Raw genomic sequence first — 22,870 nt, 5'->3', positions numbered from 1 at the left:
TCCTCTTAGGCAGAGAGAAACTGACAAATTCCTAACACTTCTGTAGTGTCAAATATAGGGAACGCCGCTTCAACTCTACACCAGGAGGGGAGACATACCATACCAAATCCCGTAAGCCGGAGAGATAAAATTAAAAATGTGAGCGTGTCTGCAGGAGCAGCAGGGCGGTGTGGCTAGCTGGACGAGAGGAGGCCTTGTCACGCGCCACCTCCTCCCATGCAGGGGAGCAGACAGGTTGAGCAATTCCAGAACTTTTCTGCTGCAGGAAACGTTCATGGTTCAGTGACTGACAATACAATGCGGCTGTTCAGAGATAGACACCAGTCCGTCACAAACAGGACCTATGCCCCAGTGTTTTAGCACCTGACGATAGTAAAAACACTCGCCTGATTATTTTGAGGCGGGTAATAAATACCATTGAGGCATCCCATATCACATGACAAGCAGTCTTCTGGCTCCCCTATCACATGACCAGCAGAATTTTGGCCACTCAGACTGGATCCCATTGCTATAAAAAGTCTGAAGCAGGCCCGAGCGTGCCACCTTCAGAGGACCTTAAAATCACCCCTTCCCAGACAGGCCAGAGAGACGCATTCACATTCAGCAGAAGCAGCCGTTGAACTGATTAATTACCTCCCCGTAACACAATATTCAAAACGTAAATCAAGGACGATAATTAACCGAAAGGTGTCAGTGGACATGAAGCTGCACTCTTAGAAGTGACAGATTAGTGTCAAGCTGCAAGCCTGCCAGGTCTGAGGGGGGTTTATGGGAAGAATCTGCTCACCCTGCTTATCTGAAGAGGTGATTACGCTTCACACCATAGAGAAACAGGCAACCTGAATGACATTTTCAGGAAGCCAATGTGAACACATTCACTGTTTCACAGGCATTTCATGGCTTAGCAGAAGCATATACCCACAGCATAACTATAATATCAGACATTCAGTTCTGTACCAGTCAGCTGGTGAGCTTCTCCTTAAGCACACAAGGACAGCATAGGCACATCTTTCCATGCCTCCACGTAGGTTCAGCCACCAGAGCTCCTAAGGAAGCTCACCTGGGACTGTGCACACCGACGAATGACACTACTCAAGAGGCTTAAACGCTCTCCACAACAGACCCAGCCTGCTTTAGTTAGCTCCAGGGTTGGGAATAAGTCACTCTTTGGCGAGTCCAAGTCAAGTCGAGTCAAAACATTGCAAGCCTGAGTCAAATCAAGTCATATGCCCTTAAGTCCAAAGTCGAGTTCAAGTCTTTCATCAAATTTGTGACTCGGCCTAAATCTAGTTGTCATTGGAGATGCGCTGATTTGCTGGAGAGACAAGTCTTTAGGGTCCTGGTGCTCTCTGTCTTGCTGTACGGCTGCGAGACATGGACACCATCCAGTGACCTGAGACGTAGACCGGACCCCTTCGGTACTGTGTCTCTTGGGAGAAGAGGCATTGAGTATTTTCTGGTTTGACCTGTCGAATGAGCGGTTGCTTGAGGAGTCCGGAAGGAGGCACATTACCTGCATTGTGAGGGAGCTTCAGTTACAGCATTATGGCCATGTGGCGCGTTTCCCCGAGGGTGATCCGGCTCACAGGATCCACAATCCTGAGGCTGGAACAGGCCAAGGGGACGCCCACATAACACCCGGCTGCGGCAGATGGATGGTCATTTCTGGAGGGTGGGACTGGACCATTTATCTGCCTGGTGGAATTGCCGGCCAGAATCAGGAGGAGTTTCGTTGTGTGGTGGGTGTGGCAACGCGCTGCATCAGCGCCTGCTCCCCAACCTGACCGGACCTGACTTGACCAGCCGATACCGATTTCCGGCAAATTCCGGCTTTCTTTCTAAGAACTATAATTGATAGCATATACAAATAAAAATCAGCTTTTCTTCAACGTAACATTTTATTTTCATAATAAATTTACAATTTCACCTCTGCTCTGTGTATCACTGTGTGATCCGTAAATGGGAATGATTCGGTATCGGGAAATACCGGACTCTGGTCCGGAACGAGCACACTTAAAATCGACCAATTCCAGTTCCTGGTCAATCAATCGTTGCATCTGTAGTTGTCAGTCATGTAACTTAAGTCAGTTATTACCTATGTCAGTTATTTTACGTTTAGTGGTTAAAACATGGAAAAACTTTTAACCGGTTTTGTCAAGTCACAAGTCAAACTTGTATCCAGATGGGTAGCAGATTCTTTTAACCTCATAAAAAAATAATAATAAATGAATATCTATTTTATCACCAAAAAAATAGACACAGCAAGGCCAAGGCCTGGAACTCTAACCATGTTTCTAAGGCTTAAAATGCAAGATAGGACACCAGCCCAAGTAGACAAATTCCATACAAGGTATCAGTCCTGATACACAAGAAATCCCGCCCCCCCATCTCCTACACACAGGGGGCCTCTACAAGTGGCCAGTCCTCCATCTGGATCAGAGCACTAGTGCAGGGGCGTACTACTTGGTGCCAGCTTACATCTTCCGCAAAGACCCATTCATTTGCAGGCTAATTATACAATGGCCTATTGCCCAGCTTAATTCATAGGGAACTGCTGGCAGCGAATGCACTGTAAACACTGTCCAAACATCGAGCCATCAGGTACATTTTAAGAGCTAAATGCACTGTAAGTAACATCGCCATGGGAAATAAAGGATCGAAAGGCCGGAAAGATTCACGTTTACTTAACAAGCCGGCTAGAGTCATGTCAATCTCGCCCCGTGCCAAAGGGACTAGTTAATGGCGCCAGGCGTGTGCCACACTTATGGGCTGCTCCTTTGCCATTCTATAGACCAAAAATACACAAAAAAGCACTGCCATTTAGCTCCAGACTGATTTGGAGGGGGGGGGGTTGCACTCACGATACTCACTACTGCTCTCATCTCCTTCTGGGTGTGGCGAGTCCATCCTTTGTGAAAGCGCAGCCTGAGTGAATCAGAAATGAATGCCAGCAAGGGTTTGGCAAGATATAACAGCGAACATGGCTGCAGGCCTTAGTGTTATGGGTGGATCTCCGAGCGTCTCGGAACTTCTGCCAGCTCCGTTCAGATTTGAAAAAACCAGGCTAATTCCTGAAAACAGGTGTAACCACCGATTATGCACCACTCCCACGATCAACCGAACGATTAACTGAAAGGTACTGGTGTAATGCAGGTGTCCCATTACCGAGGAACAAGCCCAACCCAGAAGAGGGAGAGCTAATGGTACAAGATTCCACCATCACGCTGCAGAAAGAGGGGGCACTTATCCAGCCTGCCCAGTGTAAAGGAGATGGGCGAGATTGACCATCTCTGGCTATGGCCGGCTTCAGTACGGCCTAACAAATTCACAACCAGTGGAGGAGAAGGGAAGCATAAAATAGGGCCAGCAAGCAGGAGGTGAAGGCTGGGTTAAGGTATAACACCGGGAACCCACAGCACTAGCTCTCAGTGCCCCAGGACCACCTGGCAGGGAAGAGACACAGAAACACACCAGAAGGTGTTAGAAACTGGGAGCTGGCAGCTTCATCGCTGGTTTGAAGGTTCACCCAACAGCAGGGCAACCACACAAGGGACCTGGGTTTGTGTATCTGAATGTAAACTACAGCGCAGAATGAACTAATCTGCCCCCTGAGATACAATTCACCAATTCTCAGTCTCTTTCATGCACTGAGGAATTGGAACCCTAAAAAGAATTTGATATTTGTAATATAGAACTTGTTTGATTTTCCAAAATCAACACGAGCAAGTAATAGTTAAGCCTGCAAGATTTGCAAAGATAAGGTTTGTACGTCAGATGGCAACACAAGGAACCTTTTTAACCAAATCAAAGGAAACACATGAAAGAGTTCGACAAGTATGTTTGTCTTTTAAGTTCTCATACCTTCCAACTGAACATCAGCAAAACAAAGGAGCTGATTGTGGACTACAGGAGGCAGTGGGGCTCTTACACACCTGTCTACATCAGTGGTGCTACAGTGGAGAGGGTGAGCACCTTCAAATACCTCGGCATCCACCTACAGGAGGACCTCACCTGGTCCACACATGCACGTATTCTGGTCAGCAAGGCGAGGCAGCAGCTCTATCATCTCAGGCAGCTGAGGAGGTTTAAGGTCTCTCCTGCTGTCCTTAAGGCCTTCTACTCAGCTGCCACAGAGAGCATCCTGACCATGAGCATCACATCGTGTTTCAGGAACTGCTCTGCCCAGGACCGGCAAGCCCTGCAGAGGGTGGTTAGAGCAGCTGAGTGCCGCACCAGATCTGCCTTGCCCTCCCTATAAGACATCTACAACAGCCGCTGTAAAACCTGAGCTACATACCAAAAGCTCCAAGGATCCATCCCACCCCAATAACTCTCTGTTTTGCCTGCTGAATTCAGGCAAACGCTTCCGCAGCCTTATGACCAGAACGGAAAGGTCAAGGAGGAGCTTTTCCCCCAGGTCATAAGGCTCCTAAACCAGGAAAATACTCAATGCCTCTAGGCCGTCCGCCAGACTCTACAGTGACTCTTCAGTCACTGTAACAATGACATATCCTACAAGTACTGTAGCTTTCACACTGTCCACATTGTTGCCACGTACCTCAGGCATCTCGCACATTGCACTTACATTACACAGCAAAATACTTCTTACCTATCACTTATGTATAGATTATGTACAGCTGAACATTTCATATATTTTTTATCTTATATTCTTTTTTTTCTATATTTTGTTATCATGCACAGCTGCTCGGATTAACCAGGGTTACATTTTACTGCATGTTGTATGTGTAACAACTGTGTACGTGATGGATAAACCGCTTGAAAGTATTGAATCTTTATTGCGCTATATTTATTTTTTAAAATAGGGGAATTAGCTTGGCTGTACTGCTCAGTAACTTGCAAAATAGTTTAAAAGCCAACATGAAACAGAATCGTGATAAGATCGTTGGACCGCGATCCACCTGAATAAATAGCGATTTGCTAATGCAAGGCTGCACTAGCAGTAGATGCAAGAGAGTTACCGTTAGCGAAGTTGGCTAGAGCAGCCAGGGACACTGCTAGATTCAGATCCAAAGTCCATCAAGCCACCAGATTCATAGAGTATAAAGTCAGGAGGTTTCAAGGAAGAAGAAAAGTATACATCTCTCTCCCAGTGATTATTAGAGATGACACAGATCCAATATTCACTATCGGATTCAGGTGGATACCGACAAAAACCGTAGGACTGGATAAATTAGGGGAGTAAGAAACCAATCAGATTACCCATTCGAGATAGATCTAGTTGGGCAGGACATATCAGAATAGCAGGAGTGAGGATCACATGATGGCTAATGCACATTGGCTGTGTGGAAACCGTAACTGTACATTATCCAGCGCAATGCATGTCAGGCTAGTGCTGATTTTTCATGTGTCTGAACACAGTAAAATTTATACACTTTCTAAGATTTGGTTAATTATTAAAGTTGTCTGTGCGCCATCGTATATTTTGTACTGAAGACTTCTAATGGAAGTGGTTCGTTGGGGCATAAAGTGATATTTCTGTTTGATCTTCGTTATATTTCGCAACAGCTGTGCAATGTGCACTTTAAGAAATCTGTTCATTTTTGTGAAAGTTGATACTAAATAAAACAAAGCAGACTTGTGTAGGTCATGTTGGGCATATATTTCCTCCTATAGTGTAGTGGTGTAGCATTTTTTTGTTTTGAGTAAAGTGATCGTCACATTTTCCTATTCTTAGCATACTCTACTAATGGCACTACAACACTAAATGCAGATAGTTTGCCATGTAGCAATGCTGGAGCTTTCGTTACCACTTGTTTAAACTCGATTACTTGATTTTTAAAAAGCATCGATTTAGACTTTCCTTCTCGGTTACTCAGCAGTATGGCGGAAGGTAGACGATAGCGGTTGAGGGTCCACATTGAGCAAAAGCATCAGTTGTATGGGAGCACTTCGCATTAAAAGTGAATGAAAATGCAGACGTCTGTCAGTACTGCAACGTACAGCTTAAAATATCACCACAGCACCAATGCAATGCAAATACACCTAAAAAGACTCTCAGGTTTGGCAGACTCACCCACTAATGCAAGGTTACCTAAGCATATGCCATTTAGTCTCTCGGAGTAGCTTGGCCTATGTTTCACTTTGACATCATGCTTAAATTTACTTTATGTCAAAATAATCGCTGCTAAAATAGCAATAGCCCTGTCACTTAACCATATCTTTCATAATTTGGTACATAACCATATATTTTTTGTAAGTGCATTGTGTGTTCCTCAGTAGACCTGAACAATATTGGAAAAAAGTTCTCATTGCAATAAAGATTTTGTCGTAGTTAAGAGTTTAAAATTATCCGTGAAACCAAATAGGTCTACCAACATCTGCTAAATAATTTGGCGGTATGGTCATTAGTTGCCAACAGACAAAGCAGTAACGACAAATCACTTGCTTTTGCTCAATATCTGTAGAATACAAAATATTTCCACACAGCGATATTACATCACATATAAACCACCACTTGAAGAATCGTCAGATTAAATCGGTACTCGATCATTGATGTAATTAATAGTGACAGTCCTAATTGATATAAATCTCATTTAATGCTTAGTAGCTTAGTAAATGTTACAGCAGGCAGACACTCAAAATTTTAATATTGGTATCGGAATAGAAAAAAATATTTCGGCATCTCTAATGACTACTGGCCTACCATTATTCTCGCAAGATGGATTACGAAACAAAGAGGGCCATTGATGTACAGAAGTTGAACAATGAAACCCAAACACCTGGTCAAAAGTGTTTGAGATTTCACAATCTTGGGCTGTAAATAATGTGAAACGTATTGTTCTCTGATGAGTTCACCTTCCCTGTCTTTCCCACATCTGGGAGAGTTTCGGTGTGAAGAAGCTGCAAAGAGACTTACCACCCAGACCGCTGCGTACCCAGAGTGCAGCATGGGGGAGGATCAGTGACGGTTTGGGCTGCAATGTCATGGCATTCCCCAGGCCCACTACTTGCTCTAGATGGGCGCGTCACTGGCAAGGACTGCTGGACTATTGTGAAGGACCATGTTCACCCAGTGGTTCAAACATTGTACTATGAAAGTGGTGCCGTGTTTCAGGATGATAATGCACCAATACACACAACAACCGTAGCAATACAATGATTTGATGAACATGAACGTGAACTGAAACGTCTCCCATGACCTGCACAGTCACCAGATCTGAATATTATTGAGCCACTTTGGGGTGTTTTAGAGGAGTGAGTCAGGAAACATTTTCCTTCACCAACATCACATAGTGACCTGGCTACTGCGAGAGGAATGGCTGAAAATCCCTCTGGTTACTGTGCAGGACTTATATCTGTAATTCCCAAGATGAACTGAAGCAGCATCGGCTACAAATGGAGGCCCTACACCAAACTAAGAAATTATCGTGGTCTAAAACCAGGTGTTTCAGCTCCATTGTCCCATTTCAACTTCTGCACATGTATTACAAATCACCTCATCATGAGCAATCATTGGGAGACCAATTCTTACACAAGGAGGGTTCAGGATTATGCTGGATCAGCTGTGTGTGTATTGTTACAGAAGTATAAACAAGCCATACATAAAGAACCCTGATAAAGTCTCTTTCGAAGAGCAAACGCCCAAGAACCATGATTCTACTGCCCACACCCATACTGGTTCAGTAATTCCAGGGACCAGTTTGTATGGAGGCCAGCAGCACAGGTGCACAGGGCTACACAGACCACACCTTCAGCATATAGTCCAAGTCACCCTTTGGCATTGTGATACCAAACATGTTTTAAGTTTGGCTTTCTACTATGACAGGAACCTGTCTAACCAGGAATGTACATACCTGTGCCTTAATAACTGCTTTGTGCCATAGGCCTGAAGACAAAGAGTACCATTAGAAAACAGAGGAAGTTAATCTGCCTGAACAAGTGCTTGGTGGGAGGGATGGCAGTCATCTCCCTGGCTAGCCTTTTGCATGCCTGACCCCCCCAGCAACCCACCCCGCCGTTGCCTGGAAAGCACCCAGCCCTTGTCAGCAAAATTCCAGAAACCGTCAGTATCCATAAGGCAAGCATTGCTCCAAACCCCCCCCCCCCAACCCCCATCCTACATTCTTCACATTCACCCCACCCCCAGATGTACACTTGCCCATCTCCCACAATGCACCAGGAGTAAGCGGGTGTGTCACTGCCTTGATATTTTGGGACTCGAGATTTCACACGATTTAACGGACAGGGGAATGGCGAAACCCAGTCACAAAACTGGTGCTTGGAAGCTCATGACGATGGCTGCCTGTCACTAAGCAACAGGTGCTACGAGAGCAACACTGGAGAGGACGATCAAAGGGCGTTCAGAATGGTCTCAAATAGCCCTTCATTTCCGTTTCTGAAGTATCTACTTCTTAGAAACATTTCGGGAATTATTTCCATGAAAGGCTAAAATGGGCTTGACATATAAAGATTCAGAGCTCTTACATTCTAAGCAAACAAGGATGGGGTTTATACAATGCTAGCACTTGGACCACTTTTAAAAAGCTAACTTCTTACCACTTAAACCTGCAATTAACCATGAAACAAGGCGACTAACACAATAAGGCAACCATTTCCGAAAGTCTGTCCCACTTTACAAGGATATTACTGAACTCATTCAAATCTTGGAGATAAAGTAGATGACGGATCTTCCAGCCAGCAGTCACCCTCTTAGAAAGCAGAAACATGCAGCACGCTTCACATATGCTTCTGTAAAAGCTCTACATGCTAAGGACCCATAGTACCATTCAAGCACAATTTGAAAACAAGCCAACAGTAAAGCAGTTCTAATATACCAAATGGAAGTTAATCAGATTCTACTAATCTGTTAGGATTTTCCAAAGATATCTTAAACACACATCTTAAGACATTCCCTCTGCTGAACAAGGATATTGAGCAGTCCAGATAACCTCTAGGCTGGACTCGTGCACCTGCTCTCAGATTACCTCAAGCCGGGTTCACTTGTAAGCCGGCCAAGGCATCCTCTGGCCTGCTCTTGCTCCAGTCAGCTTGACCGTTGACATTTGTCCAACATGTCATACCAAAGCTTAATTGCTTTCAACCAAGCTGACCACACCTGCCTGCAAGCGGGGGGAGAGCGGTCCTGTGCTAGGCACAGGTTCCCAGCGCGTGCCCTCATATCAGTGTATTCCAGAAGTGTCCCAACTGAACCGCTCTGTTCAGACTGCTACAGTGCACACATTCCATTCCACAAAGTCCCAACGTTAAGCTTGAGACACCATATCACACTTTGTGAACTCAGTGTATTATGTATCAGTAGTATTTATCAAGACAAACATGGCTAACTCCAGCTCACACCCACTTCTACAAGCTTTATTAAACTCCAAAGAGACATTTACTCATTTCGCTTGCTGGCAGGTCTGACAATAGCCGCTAAATGTTCGACAGTCAATGGGAACATAAAACCAAATACCCAGACAGAGACGACAAAGGGCAAGTCACACCCCAAGGCCTATTCCAAACTGCTGGATATGACAGAACAGTCATGTAGATGAGCTCACAGGTCATCCCCATTCAAGTCAAGTCAATGCCTCTCTCACCTTGCACTTCATCATGTCGTTTACGCGCTGCTGCATGGACTGTCCTGCCTTGGGTCGCACCAGCACGTACACAGTGCTGATGCCGGGGCAGCAACGCAGAAGCTTCTCCACCAGCACCTTCCCCATAAACCCAGTGGCACCAGTGATGAGGACACTCTTCCCTGCATAGTACTCTGCGATGGATGCCATGCTGTCCTCCCGTCCACAAGTCTGGTCTCGCCGCTGTTCTGGTCCCAGGCTGCCTGAGGTGGGCCCTGTCGGAAACGGAGGCAAGTGTGAGTAAGAGGTCAAGAATGCGATGCGTAGTACATCTTGTATTTCAACATGGATAAGCGGGCATGTCATCACAACAGGCTTAGGTGAGCAATAATAATGATCACTTTTTCCATGAGGAAAAAGAAAAACACCTACTTCTGCATCTCGAGCGAGAAGTAATAAAGTCAAGTCATCAAGGTTACCCAAAAGGTACTTCACAGCCAGTAAAGCAAAGGGGTATCGAATGGGTCCAAAAATCTGCCCAAAACCTAGACAGAGGACAATTTGCCGAAAACATTTGAGGCTGGGAAAGGAAAGATCGTGGCCCAAGGGTGTTCCTGCTGCCCTTTGACTCAACAAGACTCAAGGCAGCTTGTGCAAGATACAGTGGGAAGTCCACATGCTTCAGGACTCTGACTCAGACCTGAAAAAGCCCCTAACCATTCCTCTTAAACTCCTATCTGAACAAAGACTGTCTGCCAAGCTCTGGGAATTATCAGCTACTCTTTCACCATCTATTCTGTACCAGCATAGCAGTAAACAAGTCTTCGTCTCGCTGCTGAACGGCTGGCAGCATGTGTTTACCCAGCTGTCCATCTGGGCGATCAACTCTGAGGAATGCCAGCAAAGAGCCCGCTCACCTTTTCGTGGACAGCGAGTGACGTCTCCATCCTTTCCGGAAGCTTATCAGCTGATTGAACTCGCGTTAACCTTTCACTGGCAAGTGGGCTATAAGGCTGTGGTTCATCGCTATCATGCATCGGCATGACGTTTCTGAAGCGATATGGTGACTTATCCACCTTCCTTTTGCATCTGATCATTATCTGTTGCCATCTGGACATAGGCTGCAGACAGCGTCAAGGTGAACGTCACACATCCCAGCTGCTCAAGAAATAAGGGCCCCCGGCCTTGGTTTCCCATAACAAGCAGCGCCACTGATAAGGAATAAACCCAGCAGGACTAGGAGCTACGTCATTGCCACTGCTTCCCTGCGTCAGACTCCAACAAGTGCCAACAGGTGTCAGTCGTCAAAGACAGGAGCTATCTCACAAGGCTTTGAAGTTCTGAAGCCTTTCAGAAAATGAGTTGGCCAATGGTCTGGGAACGCCTTGGTATTCCCAAAGAGGAGGTGGCTGGTGAGAAGGAGGTCTGGGCATCCCTGCTTAGATTGCTGCCCCCGCGAATTGACCCGAAATAAGCATCAGAGAATAGGATGGAATGGGTTATTTTTTTATTATTTATTTTTAAGAACGTTAATTGAATCAACCCGTCCTCAAATGACACTGATCATTGCGTGCGCTTATTTAGCTTTCAAATGAATCTTATTGAATCAGCATCTGCCAGGCTCAGGTAGCAATCCAGGCCATATGGGAATCATGATTAAAAGCTCAAATGAAAAGCAGGAGTATAACTCTGCATTCTGAGCATACTCAACAAAACTTGCCTGAAAGGTCAATAGGAATTTTCAAAATGAGTCCCTGAGGACATTTAGGGGTTGAGCAACCAAGTAGAACCTCTGCTGCGGGGGGTTGGGGTGTCTGGTTATTTACCTGTTTACCACCCCAGACTAGCATCGGATGGTAATAAATTACCTCAAAAGCATGACGGCTTTCTAGTCTGTAATTTAAAAAGGGCTCCCCAGATGGTTGGACCTGCTCCCTCAACAGTGCTATTATTAACCAGAATCCTCCATGAGCCCAAGAAGGGCAATAGTCCTGGCAGAGTATCATACAGGAGGGGAGATCGCCAGTCAGCACAGAGTACAGATGCCACAGGGCATGACACAGCCAATGCTAATGTTGGCCTCCCCCCCCCCCCCCCCCCAATCACCAGGACAACCGCATATAAATACACTTCCCTGGAGCGGTTTACGACTTCCTATTCTGCTCAACCTTATGCTTCTGTTGACCCTCGCAGACACTGCTCCCCTCAAACTCCGATGACCTCCAAGGCATTGTAGCTCCGAGCTGTCCACTAAACCATCCTAACAACCTTCCCATTGCCAGTAAAACACACACACACACACACACAAACCCATACAGTGTTGAAGAACATTCATTTAACTCAAAACCAAGCCGAATTTCCTTTAAATCCTTCTCAGAGGCACCTCCACCGTACTTTAAGGAGCATCGCCCTGTGCCAGGAGATGGGTGAGCCTGCGATGCGACTGATTACAGGACTAAAATATCTGCCAGAGCAGATATCCAGGAGGAAACAGTGCCAGGCTGCAGCCAGCAGGAGAGCACAGTCACTCTGGCCTTCATTTAGCAGTAGATTGGGTGACCGATCGCTGCCCAGAAAAAATAAAAAAATCCAGACAACAAGCACTTCTAGGTCAAGGTAAACGATTCTTTCTTTGTTCCAAGAGTCAGGCTTCCGACTCCAGGGTGAGAACCCCCTCTAGATGGACTGTGCGTGGAAGAATGGAGTTGAGCTAAAGTAGCACACGCTGGCAGCTCTCCTGCAGCTCACATGCTCTTTGGAGACGCTTCAGATAAAGGTGCCTTGGACAGTTTTCCGTTGCACCTTTCAGTAGCTCAACATCTCTCCTCTGCACCACCGACCTTCAGCCACACACAGCAAGAAAAACGTCCTTACAAAAGGACCACGTCATCCAAGGAGGAGCATACAGCAGAGAAGCTACCACACCTTCAGCAGAACGACATCTAGCTCCCTCCAAACCCAACTCGGTCGCTATGTAGGTCATACTGCAGTCAACAAATCAAACCCAGAATATAAACATCATCCCCATTCAAGTGCTACAAGAGGTTATTGAAACACTAAAACCATGCCACTGTGATACCTAGAAGTAAAATAACATTATCTGCCAACTGCTAGTAAAATTAAATTAGCATGGTAAAATCACTATTCCATTCTTTTAAATACTCCCATTTTGACTGAGGTTGGAGCCAATTTGACAGCTATATGCAGCCAGAAGGGGAACAGCTTGGTTCCGTAAGCACTTATTTTCCTTCACAGAGCGGCTACTTTAAATTCATGACGGAGTCTGTAATCACATCGTCGGTAACTGAATGAGGGAGAGACAGGGCACAGGGTTGGTTTCCTGGCCCGATCAGATGTCCCGGCCCTGGGCTCGGCTACCTGCGGACAGATCAGGCTTCACTCCATCAGCCAGCCGTAAACTCGAGCGTCACGACGGGTCTGACAATCCCCTTTGGTGGGTAGCAGCCTCCATCTCTCCCCACGCCTACCACTTCGCGTCAGCCCAGGGAAGATGGATGACGCACGAACACACACCCGACTCAGCTAATTGGAAAACAATCAGCTTTCAAGGCTGAGCGCGCAGCCTGGCCGAGTCAGAGTGATGACATCAGACCGCCACGAACAAGCCCCGGTCAGAACCCGCGCAGGTGGACCTGAGCACTCTCCAGTGCATCGGTCAGAGTCAAGGACGTACGTACACCCCCCACCGGAACAGCCCCCTCACCCTACCATGTGCCCGGAACCACAGACGCATCTTGCCGTTGGCTAATCAAGCTAAAGTGGAAAGAGAGGATCGGATTGCCGACCTCATTTTAGGGAAACGACACTGTAAAAATACCTGTAATGTCTGAGTGGGCTTCAATTTTTAATTCCCAAGGCCTCGTGCCCTGTGGTGTCACAGGCCGCTGTCTGGAATGACCGACGTGATGCCACATTATCAAACATTTACGTAGCGAGCAAGGACAGAGCGTGCTCAGATCATAAAACATTACCACATGGAAACTAGAGGTTGGGGAAACATAGGAACAAATCCCAGCTCACACTGAGGCTTGATGTTGACACAGGATGACAGCTTGCCTCCAGTGCTGGGGGGGGGGAGCAGACCGGAGTCAGTAACATACTACTGCAGTAAGCACATGCATGCAGTATTAAGCGTTTCAACTGGCCAAAAAATCTTATGAGGTTCCTTCAAAATATGGACGGTAAGTGCACACATCGGCCTCAGGGAAGGTGGGGCTGCTTTCCTGCCGATTCTCTTGACACCGTAGGCAGGAAAAGGCAAAGCCCTATCGAAATGCCCTTCTTCAGGATTGCCCATCAGACATCAGCGCAGCAGGGAGAATGACACCCACCCTTGTCTCCAAGGCGACGAGACAGCTCAGCTCAGCCTGAGGTCAAAGTAACATCAGCGTCGTCGCCATGATGATTCGGTGATGACTGTCCGAGGGGACATTTCTTAAATTCTAGAGGCCCAGAATCATATGTAACTGGAGTCAGACTCTGGTTTGGAAACCAAAACCAAGCAATAGCAAACAAACAGATCAAGGGTAAGAAGTTCAGCACTGTCAGATTGCATTAGGTGAGCCATCGGCAGTGAAAGTTGAAAGTTACATTTATATAGCACTTTTTGAGATACTCAAAGCGCTTTTACGGAACCAATGGGGAGCCACTTCAACCACCACCTGGATGATGCCACAGCAGCCATTCTGCGCCAGTCTGCTCACCATACAGCAGCTAAGGTGGTGAAGGGGCATGAGAGAATTCACCGTTTATAAATAGAGGATGATTAGGGGGCTATCAGGGTACCACCCCTGGGGTACCACTCATCAGGGATCTTTTATGATCTCAGAAAGTCAGGACCTCTCATCTGAAATACAGCACCGTTTGTACAGCACGGTGTCCCAATCACTGCACTGGGACATTGCGATCCACACTGAGTACAAGATGGGCTAACCTGCTGGCCACACCAACACCTCTTCCAGCAGCAACCCAGCTTTCCTAAGCCCAAACCTGCTTAGCTTCAGATGGATTAGCTAGTCTGAAATGCAGGTGGTATGGCTGCTGACAAAGAACAAGGAACAAGTCAGTCAGATTCCATGTGATCGGGTGATCTAACATCGCTGCAGGGAATATGGTGTTGAACCACAGAGATCTGGCGCAACAAGAAAGACGACAACATATAAGGGGGAGCAGGGGGCATGGCATGAGAGCGCGCCCCGCAGGTTCACCAGGCCTGGGGGAGATGTATATCTCTTGCACCATTAAAACGAGGGGATAACTAACCATACCAGCCATTTTATTCTCCAATGGGATGCCACATGCCAGTTAAACAAGAGAAAATCTGGCAAGCCAGTGAATTAAAAACAGTGGAGAAATTGCCTAAATGAGGATCACGATCCACTTCCTGCACTGGCTCAACCAATAATCTTTGGAGATAAGATGCTGGAACTATTGGTGGGTATATTAGGGGTGCAACTTGACCAGTGACCCTCCATCGAAACAAGTCAGACAAGTGAAAATTAAACTGTGAGAACCCAATAGACACAGAACCAAAAGACCATCGACACCAGTGTCAAGGACCATGCATGCGATTCCGCAAGGGGCCACCTTGGCAAGTGAGGATGTCTACGCCCAGATCCAGCATGAGATTCCACAGGCCGCCCACAACATCAAGGCACCGATCATGGGCCAAACCACTGAAATAACCCATAAGGTAACTCCGCATTTTTGAATTATGACTGATGTGTGGGATGGGCAAGCAACCTGATTATTGGAACTGAACTAGTGCAATACTACTAAAAGTCAGCATCATGCTTGATACTTTAATTGCATGCACTAAGCTACCTCCCACCTGCAAATACTCATGTTTTCTAGTTTAAAGCAGGGGTTTTGAAAAAGGATTCAGCCTTGCAGTCTAATGGTTAATTCGTTACGATCATCTCGTCTGTGGGCATTTTGAGGGGGGGGGACTGGATCCCTGCTTTGCATCGTTATCATTCACTAATAAAGGATCATCTGGGTAGGTTCTTTACAAAGCGAAGGTCTACACACCATTGACCAGGAGATCCTTTACCTTCTGCATGCAGGATCACACCTGAGCAACGACGCGTCTCCCAAAAAAGCCGGCGTTCCGCATTCCACTGCAGCTTCCCAGCGACAGCGATGCTAACGGATGGGGCAGAAGACCACGCGCGCTTCTCTATATCATGGCACCTGGGCTCACTGGAGGAGACCGTAAAATGCAGAAGGCACCAGTGACGAGCACCAGTGCACAGGACAGGCGGAGTAATGGTTCACTGCGAGGAGCAGACAGGCAGGAAGGGAACACGGAACACGGAAGGGAGGGAAGCAAAAAAAGAAAAAACACACTGCACCCACCCAACCTCACAGGCCAAGAAACGGGTTCACCCAGTCACTGCACATAAAAATGAAGGACTATAAAGCTGAATTGCTCCAGTAAAACACCCAGATGTGCATGAGCTAAACACGCCCCCCCCACCCAAACACACACATTCCCACCACTTGGAATTAAAGTCCAAAGAAGCTGTTAAATAACTAAGAAGTGAGGCAGACTAAGGCAGTTACATCCGAGGAGACGAACCAGAACACGGACGAGTGAAGTGGATTCACAATTCTTGCTCCTTGTATTTCAGATCAGCCGTTTGAGGAATCACAGTCCATTTCCCCATTACCACCAGTGCAATCTCATTTGTCCCCATTTGGTCGTCATGCAAATGGACCACAGCCAAAAGGCTTCTGAATTATTTCTCAGAAGTGGACACATGCCAACCAGATAAAGGAATGCTCGACCCCCCTCCCTCGCAACACCCCCAATGATAATCAGAGAGGGAACAACGCCGGTATCATTTCAGTCTCTGGGCTGATAAAAATGCTACTTCAAGGTTAGCAGGAGTTTTACCTGAATAACAATTATCTAGTGTCAACGTGGTTATCAAGCGACTGGCTTTGAATATTAAAGTGCTTAAAGGGATCAGGGAGCAGTGTTACAGCTGACCATCCTACTGGCAGTGATCCTGTGCAGAAAACCCCCTTAATAACTTAAGTTCTGCTGAACTTGTCATACTTTTTGGTCTGGAAACACTGGGCTTTCAACAAGGTAAAAGCAGGCGTTAATCCCAAATGAGGGCGGCAGCACAACGTGCCCGGTTACATGGACCCAAACAAGAGCAAGACAGGTTCCAGTCCCGATCGGGGCCATCGTTCCTCTTCACACACAACCATCTATTCAATCTCATAAGCATTTTACTTTGTATTAAAAACAGAAGTGAAATGTGTCTTCACCTCCCCATCTGTACTGCACTTATAAACGTGACTGATGCGGGTGCCCCGAGCACCTGCGATGGCGTGCGCATCCGTCCCCGTTCGTAAGCCAGCAAAGGAAATGCCCAACTTCCCCAAATGCCTTATGCAACAAAAATTTCAACAGGAAAGCCAGATAAAATTGACCTCCTTCCTCTTTTTGGCTACAGCGGTGGAAGATTATGGGAGGCGATTCTGGATCACAAAGTCACGTCACAAGTGACGCCATTGCGGCAGGAGAACGAGCGTGTGACAAGCGGAAGATGGGCCAAAACAAAGAATAATTGGAGTGAGGGGCTCAAGTTCAAGTGCAGGACATCATGAACTGGGATGGTATCTGAATGGAGATAGGGCATAGCATTCGGGGAAGATGGTGGTGCAGGAGGTAGTGCTATTGTTCGGCAACCGGAGGGTTGCAGGTTCGAGCCCTGGTTCCTCCTGACCCCATCAAAGTGTCCTTGCGCAAAACACTGAACCACAATTTGCGCCCGGTGTGAAGGTTGGCTCCCTGAATAGCAGCCTCTGCCATTCGTGTGTGTGGATGGGTGAATATGAGGCATGAAATGTGAAGCGCTTTGAGCACTCGTAAGAGTAGAAAAGCGCGATATAAATGCAGTCCGTTTACCTTTTATTGGCCTTGGACCTTTAGCAGAAGATTGCAGCAGATAACTGTTGTCCACCATCACCTGGAGATCATGTGGTACGTTGCAAGCTACACCCACACTTATACAAACGAGGGATTATGAACACAGGTGAGCACACCCACAGCCTGTCTCACAGGTCTACTCAAACCAACAGGAGAAGCGTGCCTGCGAGCATCTTCAGCTCGGCCATGACCTAACACTCAACACGGCCTACCTTCTCAGAATACTCTGCAGCAGACACTGTAAGAATCAGCTAACCTGTTCCTGGGACAAAAGAGGCAGACATGCACCATGTCCCAGTATTATCAAATGTTGTTTAAGATGTGGAAATAATTATTCAAATTAAGCTACTGAGGCAAGACGTTTCCGGATCAAGGGTCTATCTGGCCTTCAACCTGCCCGTCAAGCCCAGTCCTCCAAACTCGAGGGACTTTTCAAGGTGCCCATCAGACACCCCCAGCCTAAAAGGGTGACTGAGAGGTCATACCAAAAACCCACACCGGCTCTCCATGGATGAGGTTCCTCACCTCTGATTCAGTGGGTGGGTATGACACTGTTCAACACAGGCCATCACTAGAGGTCTGATTCACAGCCCTGCTGGTCGCCTCCACTCTTCTCCTCTCCTCATCCCTCTCATCCCCCCTCGGCCTCCCTCTGTTGCCACGCATTCTCTGCATGCATTGCCTGCAAGCTGCCCTAGCTGTGACTCAAGTGCACCGGATGTGCAGGGAGACCCAAAGGCAGGGTGACTTTCACACTGGGCAGCGTAGAGATAAGGCCAAAGGGGACAGTATCACACAGCACAACCTGGCAACCCCAGAGACCCAAAGCTGCCACACACCACTGTGAAAATGCACACCCAGATAGCATATGCTGAGACGACGACCACACAAAGAGGATTTCAAACAAGAGTAAGTGCAGAAAAGGACAAAAAAAAATTAATCAAGCACAGGATCATCTGACAGGGTTTCTGTATGTCATCATTTAACAAAACCTAGTAAACCAAAACAAAATTGCAAGAAGTCATGCAATTACCCCTTAAGATACATAAACACAGAAATGAGCAGTTATTTTACTCACTCTCCTATATTCAATAGCCAGCTGTCATTAGTAAGATTTTTTAGGAGGTAGAAATTAAATCTTAACCTGTACAATACTAATCTGAAGTCTAAAAATGTTAAAGCAATTTATTTATAGACTGGGAACCAAAACAAGACATTTCTCCAACATTATTCCCGGGGGGGTGGAGTACCCTAAGATGCAGACAGTTCTTCGGGATAGTAACATATCTCAGCACTTTAATGCTAATGGACTTCTAACAGAAATTGACTAAGCCTTGGGGAAAGCACTGAGGACAAACCAACACCACTGCTGCCAGGGTGCACCAGACAGCACAGCTCTCGGCTTTAACTGGTTGACTGCAACCTCCACACCTTCATTTTCTGCCCCTCACCCTCTTTCAGTTTCCTGTTTACCGGGATTGCGAGAGACTGACATGTTGCAACTTGTAAGGAGGCAACTAAAGACTGGCTATAAATTGGCTAGTATGCTTTCTTTCAAAGGAAACCTTATCCTAACCAATTCTTGAGTTCATGTATCAAGCAACAAAAGGGAGGAGTCAATCTGAAAGGGGAAGAAAAGGTAATATCATAACCTAATGTGAAACCCTTCAACCGGTATCCAATGGGAAACCTACAACCTTCCAGTGGGTTTCCCTCTGCTCTTGCTTGATTTCCAGACCTCATGACCTGACAGTCCCTGCTCCGTACCAGTCGCAGAACAGGCCAGCCTAATGCCCCAGGGAAGAAAGGGCCTAAAGGCAAAATACATATGCATCCTGACACCAGCCAATCAAAGAGCCACAGCAAACTGATGTCCCTCCCTCAATGTCACTTACGCTCCAATCAAAAGCGTACACATCATTGTGCGTAAATTCCTTCCTACAGATTCTCACTACTGACCTAGTTTCATAACAAAGTGCCAGGAGAGGAGACACAAGGTCCAACCTTGAAAACAGTCGTAATAGAGGACAGCCAGTCACTGGAGGGGGATAAGTATCAAAACAAAAAAAAAAAAAACTAAAAGTTACAGAAATAACCCTGAATAGGATAATGGTTAGGAAATATGTAAACCTAACAAGATGCCATTACAACATCTGTCGGGGAGCGATCACATGACTTGAACATTTAATACACATTTGGTAGATAAGGAGCATACACTAATGACTGAGTGGAGTGGTAGCTCTGAGACTAGAGAGCTGTCTCAGTAATCAGAAGGTTGTTAGTTCAGATCCCGTGAATTCCCAAATTGCTTTATTCAGGATGTGATGTTAATCTACATCCGGCCCTAAAAGGAGGTCCTCCAACTCACACTGGTCCATTCGGACTAGTGTGGTGCTGAGGTATTGCCTGTCACATAGCTGCACTCAGGTTCTCATCCTTGAGGGGGTGTGGCAATGTGCTGGAATCAGTGCATGCTCATCAATACACACTGCAGTGTTGTCTCATTTTAAAAAATAAGTGGATGGACAACTTCAAATGAAGTTGAAAAAGGAAAAAGTTTTGTCCATTGATCCCCCCGCGCCACAATCTGGACCAATACAGGCCTCCGTCCCCGAAGACGGACAATCACACACTCATTACAGATCAACCATCCTCACAAATAAACAATGAAAAAAGAAAACCTTAGTGAAAATTTTGAATTGCTGGAACGGAAGTACTCTATCAGGAAACCAAGAAGTGCCGACAGACTAAAAATACTTCAGTGCAAGACATTCACTTCCCGCTATCATTTGAATAACTAAATATAAGCCGCCTCTTGATAATTATGGCTATTTGCTACATTTAGATTTAGACACTGACTTTCCTTCTGTCCTCTTCAATCTCAAGTGGCATTTATTGGGAACTCTTCAAAATGTGCAGGACTTGCGTGCAAACGTTGCGGCGAGTCCCCGTGCCTGCAGCCCACAGGAATTCACACACTCCATGAGGTGTACAGCATCTTGCATACAGGTGTCCTCTCCACCGAGAAACTACAGTAAGAAAGTCTCCATTCATGCCTAAATAAGGCCGAGATATTTGGAGTTGTAAAGATAACGTCTAGACATACTACAACAATGACAGGCAGGCAGGGTGACAGCTGAGGTCACCAGCAATTCGGCATTTCCGACAATGGACATCTTGTCCAAATATTCTTTTCTCACCACACCCAACAATCCATAGCACCTGCACTTACGGGCCAAACGGCCACCTCTTCAGAGAATTACAGAAACCCAAGTCCGCTTATAATCCCTCTACCACAGTGAAGTGCTGGATGGTGATAGCTGTAAACCTAGGAGAGCCATAATCAAATGAGAAAATCGCATATCCATCTCAAATCGCCTGGCCTGGTCGGAAAGTGATCTTAGGAAACTTCCTTCACGTCCCACGACCTGGATTCATAAGCTTAAGTGGTTTCTCTTTACCTCGGACCGAGCGTACTGCCATCTCAGAGCCCGTCAACTCTGCCGATCGCCCCCCAGCCCCGCAGATTAACCCGGGGGGAAAGTGACCCGAGCCGGTCCCCGCCACTGACAGGCGACTCCAGCACACTTAGGCAAAACTGACTTATGAGGCCATTAGACAGGAGAGACCCACCCATAACTGACAGACTGAAGCGCTGCTGGTGCATTTCAAGTGACACAACTTCAAAGACGCATAATGCACCGTATTATTTTCCAGTTAAATACAGGGCAGAGGACGCGTGCGGGGCTTAAGCAGAAAGCCCAGAGGGTTCCATCAGTGCGGGAAAACATGGCAAAGCGTCTCCGGGAGGAACTAAACCCCCATGCCGGCTGTGGGCTGCAATCACGTCCAAAAAAACCGTCAGCAGCTCCGCTCCAGCCCCGCACGCCTCACCTACAAACAGCGACAAACGGCGCCGCTTCCCGGAGCCCCCCAATCTCTTTACTTCGAGACACCGGATAAAAAAAAATAAATGACCACGCATTTATCAAAATACAGCCGTCTGCTGCGATGTGAGGAGGAAATAATAAATAAGCAAAATTCCACGTCTAATTATACAGATAAGGCAATAAGTATGAGCTGTAAAGTGGATGCGGGAGAAGCAGGGCGGCGGGGGTCGCTCGGGACCCCGCCGCACCTACGGCACGCGTCCGCCGGCATTTCCGTCACTCCTACCCTTACACAGCCCGCCTGCTTTCGATCACGAAAAAGACAAATGCCATTAAACTACTGGTACATGGGCCGCCTTCACGGAAATCCGCCGACGTTACCAGAAGCGGACTTACCGGAGGGGGGCAGCGATCAAGCCCGCGGTGCCGGAGCTGGGCGGCCAGCTGACTCCCCACCGGCTCCGGAGAAAAAGCCGCGAAACGCCTCGCTATAGATGCGACTTTCGCTTTATGCTCATCTGCAATCCGGTATCTTACACGAGTATGCGCCCGGATGCCCGGCCGACAGTACAGATCGGCGGCGATGGATGTGCCGCCGTTTAATGATTCACCACAGTTACCAGTGCGGCGCTCACCGATGTCACGGCTGGGATCCCGATCCTGAAATGTGGGTTTCTTCCCCCCCTCGCCCTCCTCCTTCCCCGCCGTCGGTGGCAGCGTCAGAATGGAAGGAATGAAAACGTGCGTCCGGGTGGATGTAGATCGCCGTGTTTTCTTTTTCCTCCCAATTCTGCTCCCTCCCTCTTTTTTTCTTTCTCTCCCCCCGTTTCGTTGCGTCGATGAGATCTCTGGTGTCGTCTGCATCCAGGGTCCCGAGTCAAGCCCAGTCGCCCCACGTCGGGCCCTGTCAGCCAATGCGGCAGGAAAAGGAAGCATGCGATGGAGCAGGGCGGCGACCCGGCGCCCCTCCTGCGAGGCGCGCCCAGTCACCGCTGATGTACATTTTTTTTTGGACGCCAGTCATCACCGCACAATTAAGCGTGTTATTCGTGCAATGTACTATATGCGTATTGTAAAATCAATAATATCAAGTACATTTACTGAACTTGTAACTTGAGTGGGGCGTTTGTCAGGGCGCTTTAAAGCCGTTACAAGAAAAAGGCTTTATGAGCAGCGTTTTCCCTCCTCATCTTTCAGCTGTATGGTGCGTTATGGTAATGAAATATAACTGCATTTTCATTTACATGAAATGAGCATTATGTTGCCTACCCTCTTGTAATTAACGATGCATGCATATGCTGGAACAGCAGAATATTTAAGAGCACATGAGTGTAGGTATTCCACAGAAACTCCCTTGCTGTTACTCTCTAAATATTGCCCCACCCTGGGATCTGAAACCACGATGGCTGTAAAACCAACACCTCACACAACAACTCCTGTTATTCTGGAGAGATAACTCCCTTCCACGTTTCAAA

The 22,870-nt window shown here is 47.0% G+C and overlaps 1 protein-coding gene across 4 annotated transcripts in view; it reads right to left on the bottom strand.

Moving 5' to 3' along the window:
* Nucleotides 1–22,332, bottom strand: part of LOC125738126 (fatty acyl-CoA reductase 1-like) — a 40,721-nt gene extending 18,389 nt beyond the window's left edge. The window contains exons 1-2 of one of the 4 annotated variants that reach the window (XM_049006785.1): nucleotides 22,031–22,332; nucleotides 9,561–9,814 (exon numbers count right to left, since the gene is read on the bottom strand). In XM_049006785.1, the coding sequence (XP_048862742.1) occupies nucleotides 9,561–9,814; nucleotides 22,031–22,331 (555 nt within the window). In that variant the 5' untranslated portion in view covers nucleotide 22,332. The other 3 variants (XM_049006786.1, XM_049006788.1, XM_049006787.1) reach the window with 3 other exon arrangements.
* Between the last annotated feature and the right edge of the window lie 538 nt (nucleotides 22,333–22,870).

The sequence above is a fragment of the Brienomyrus brachyistius genome, chromosome 3, assembly GCF_023856365.1.
Source record: "Brienomyrus brachyistius isolate T26 chromosome 3, BBRACH_0.4, whole genome shotgun sequence".
Classification (NCBI taxonomy): domain Eukaryota; kingdom Metazoa; phylum Chordata; class Actinopteri; order Osteoglossiformes; family Mormyridae; genus Brienomyrus; species Brienomyrus brachyistius.
Note: the sequence above shows the minus strand (reverse complement) of the source record. Positions and strands in the feature narration are given on the sequence as shown.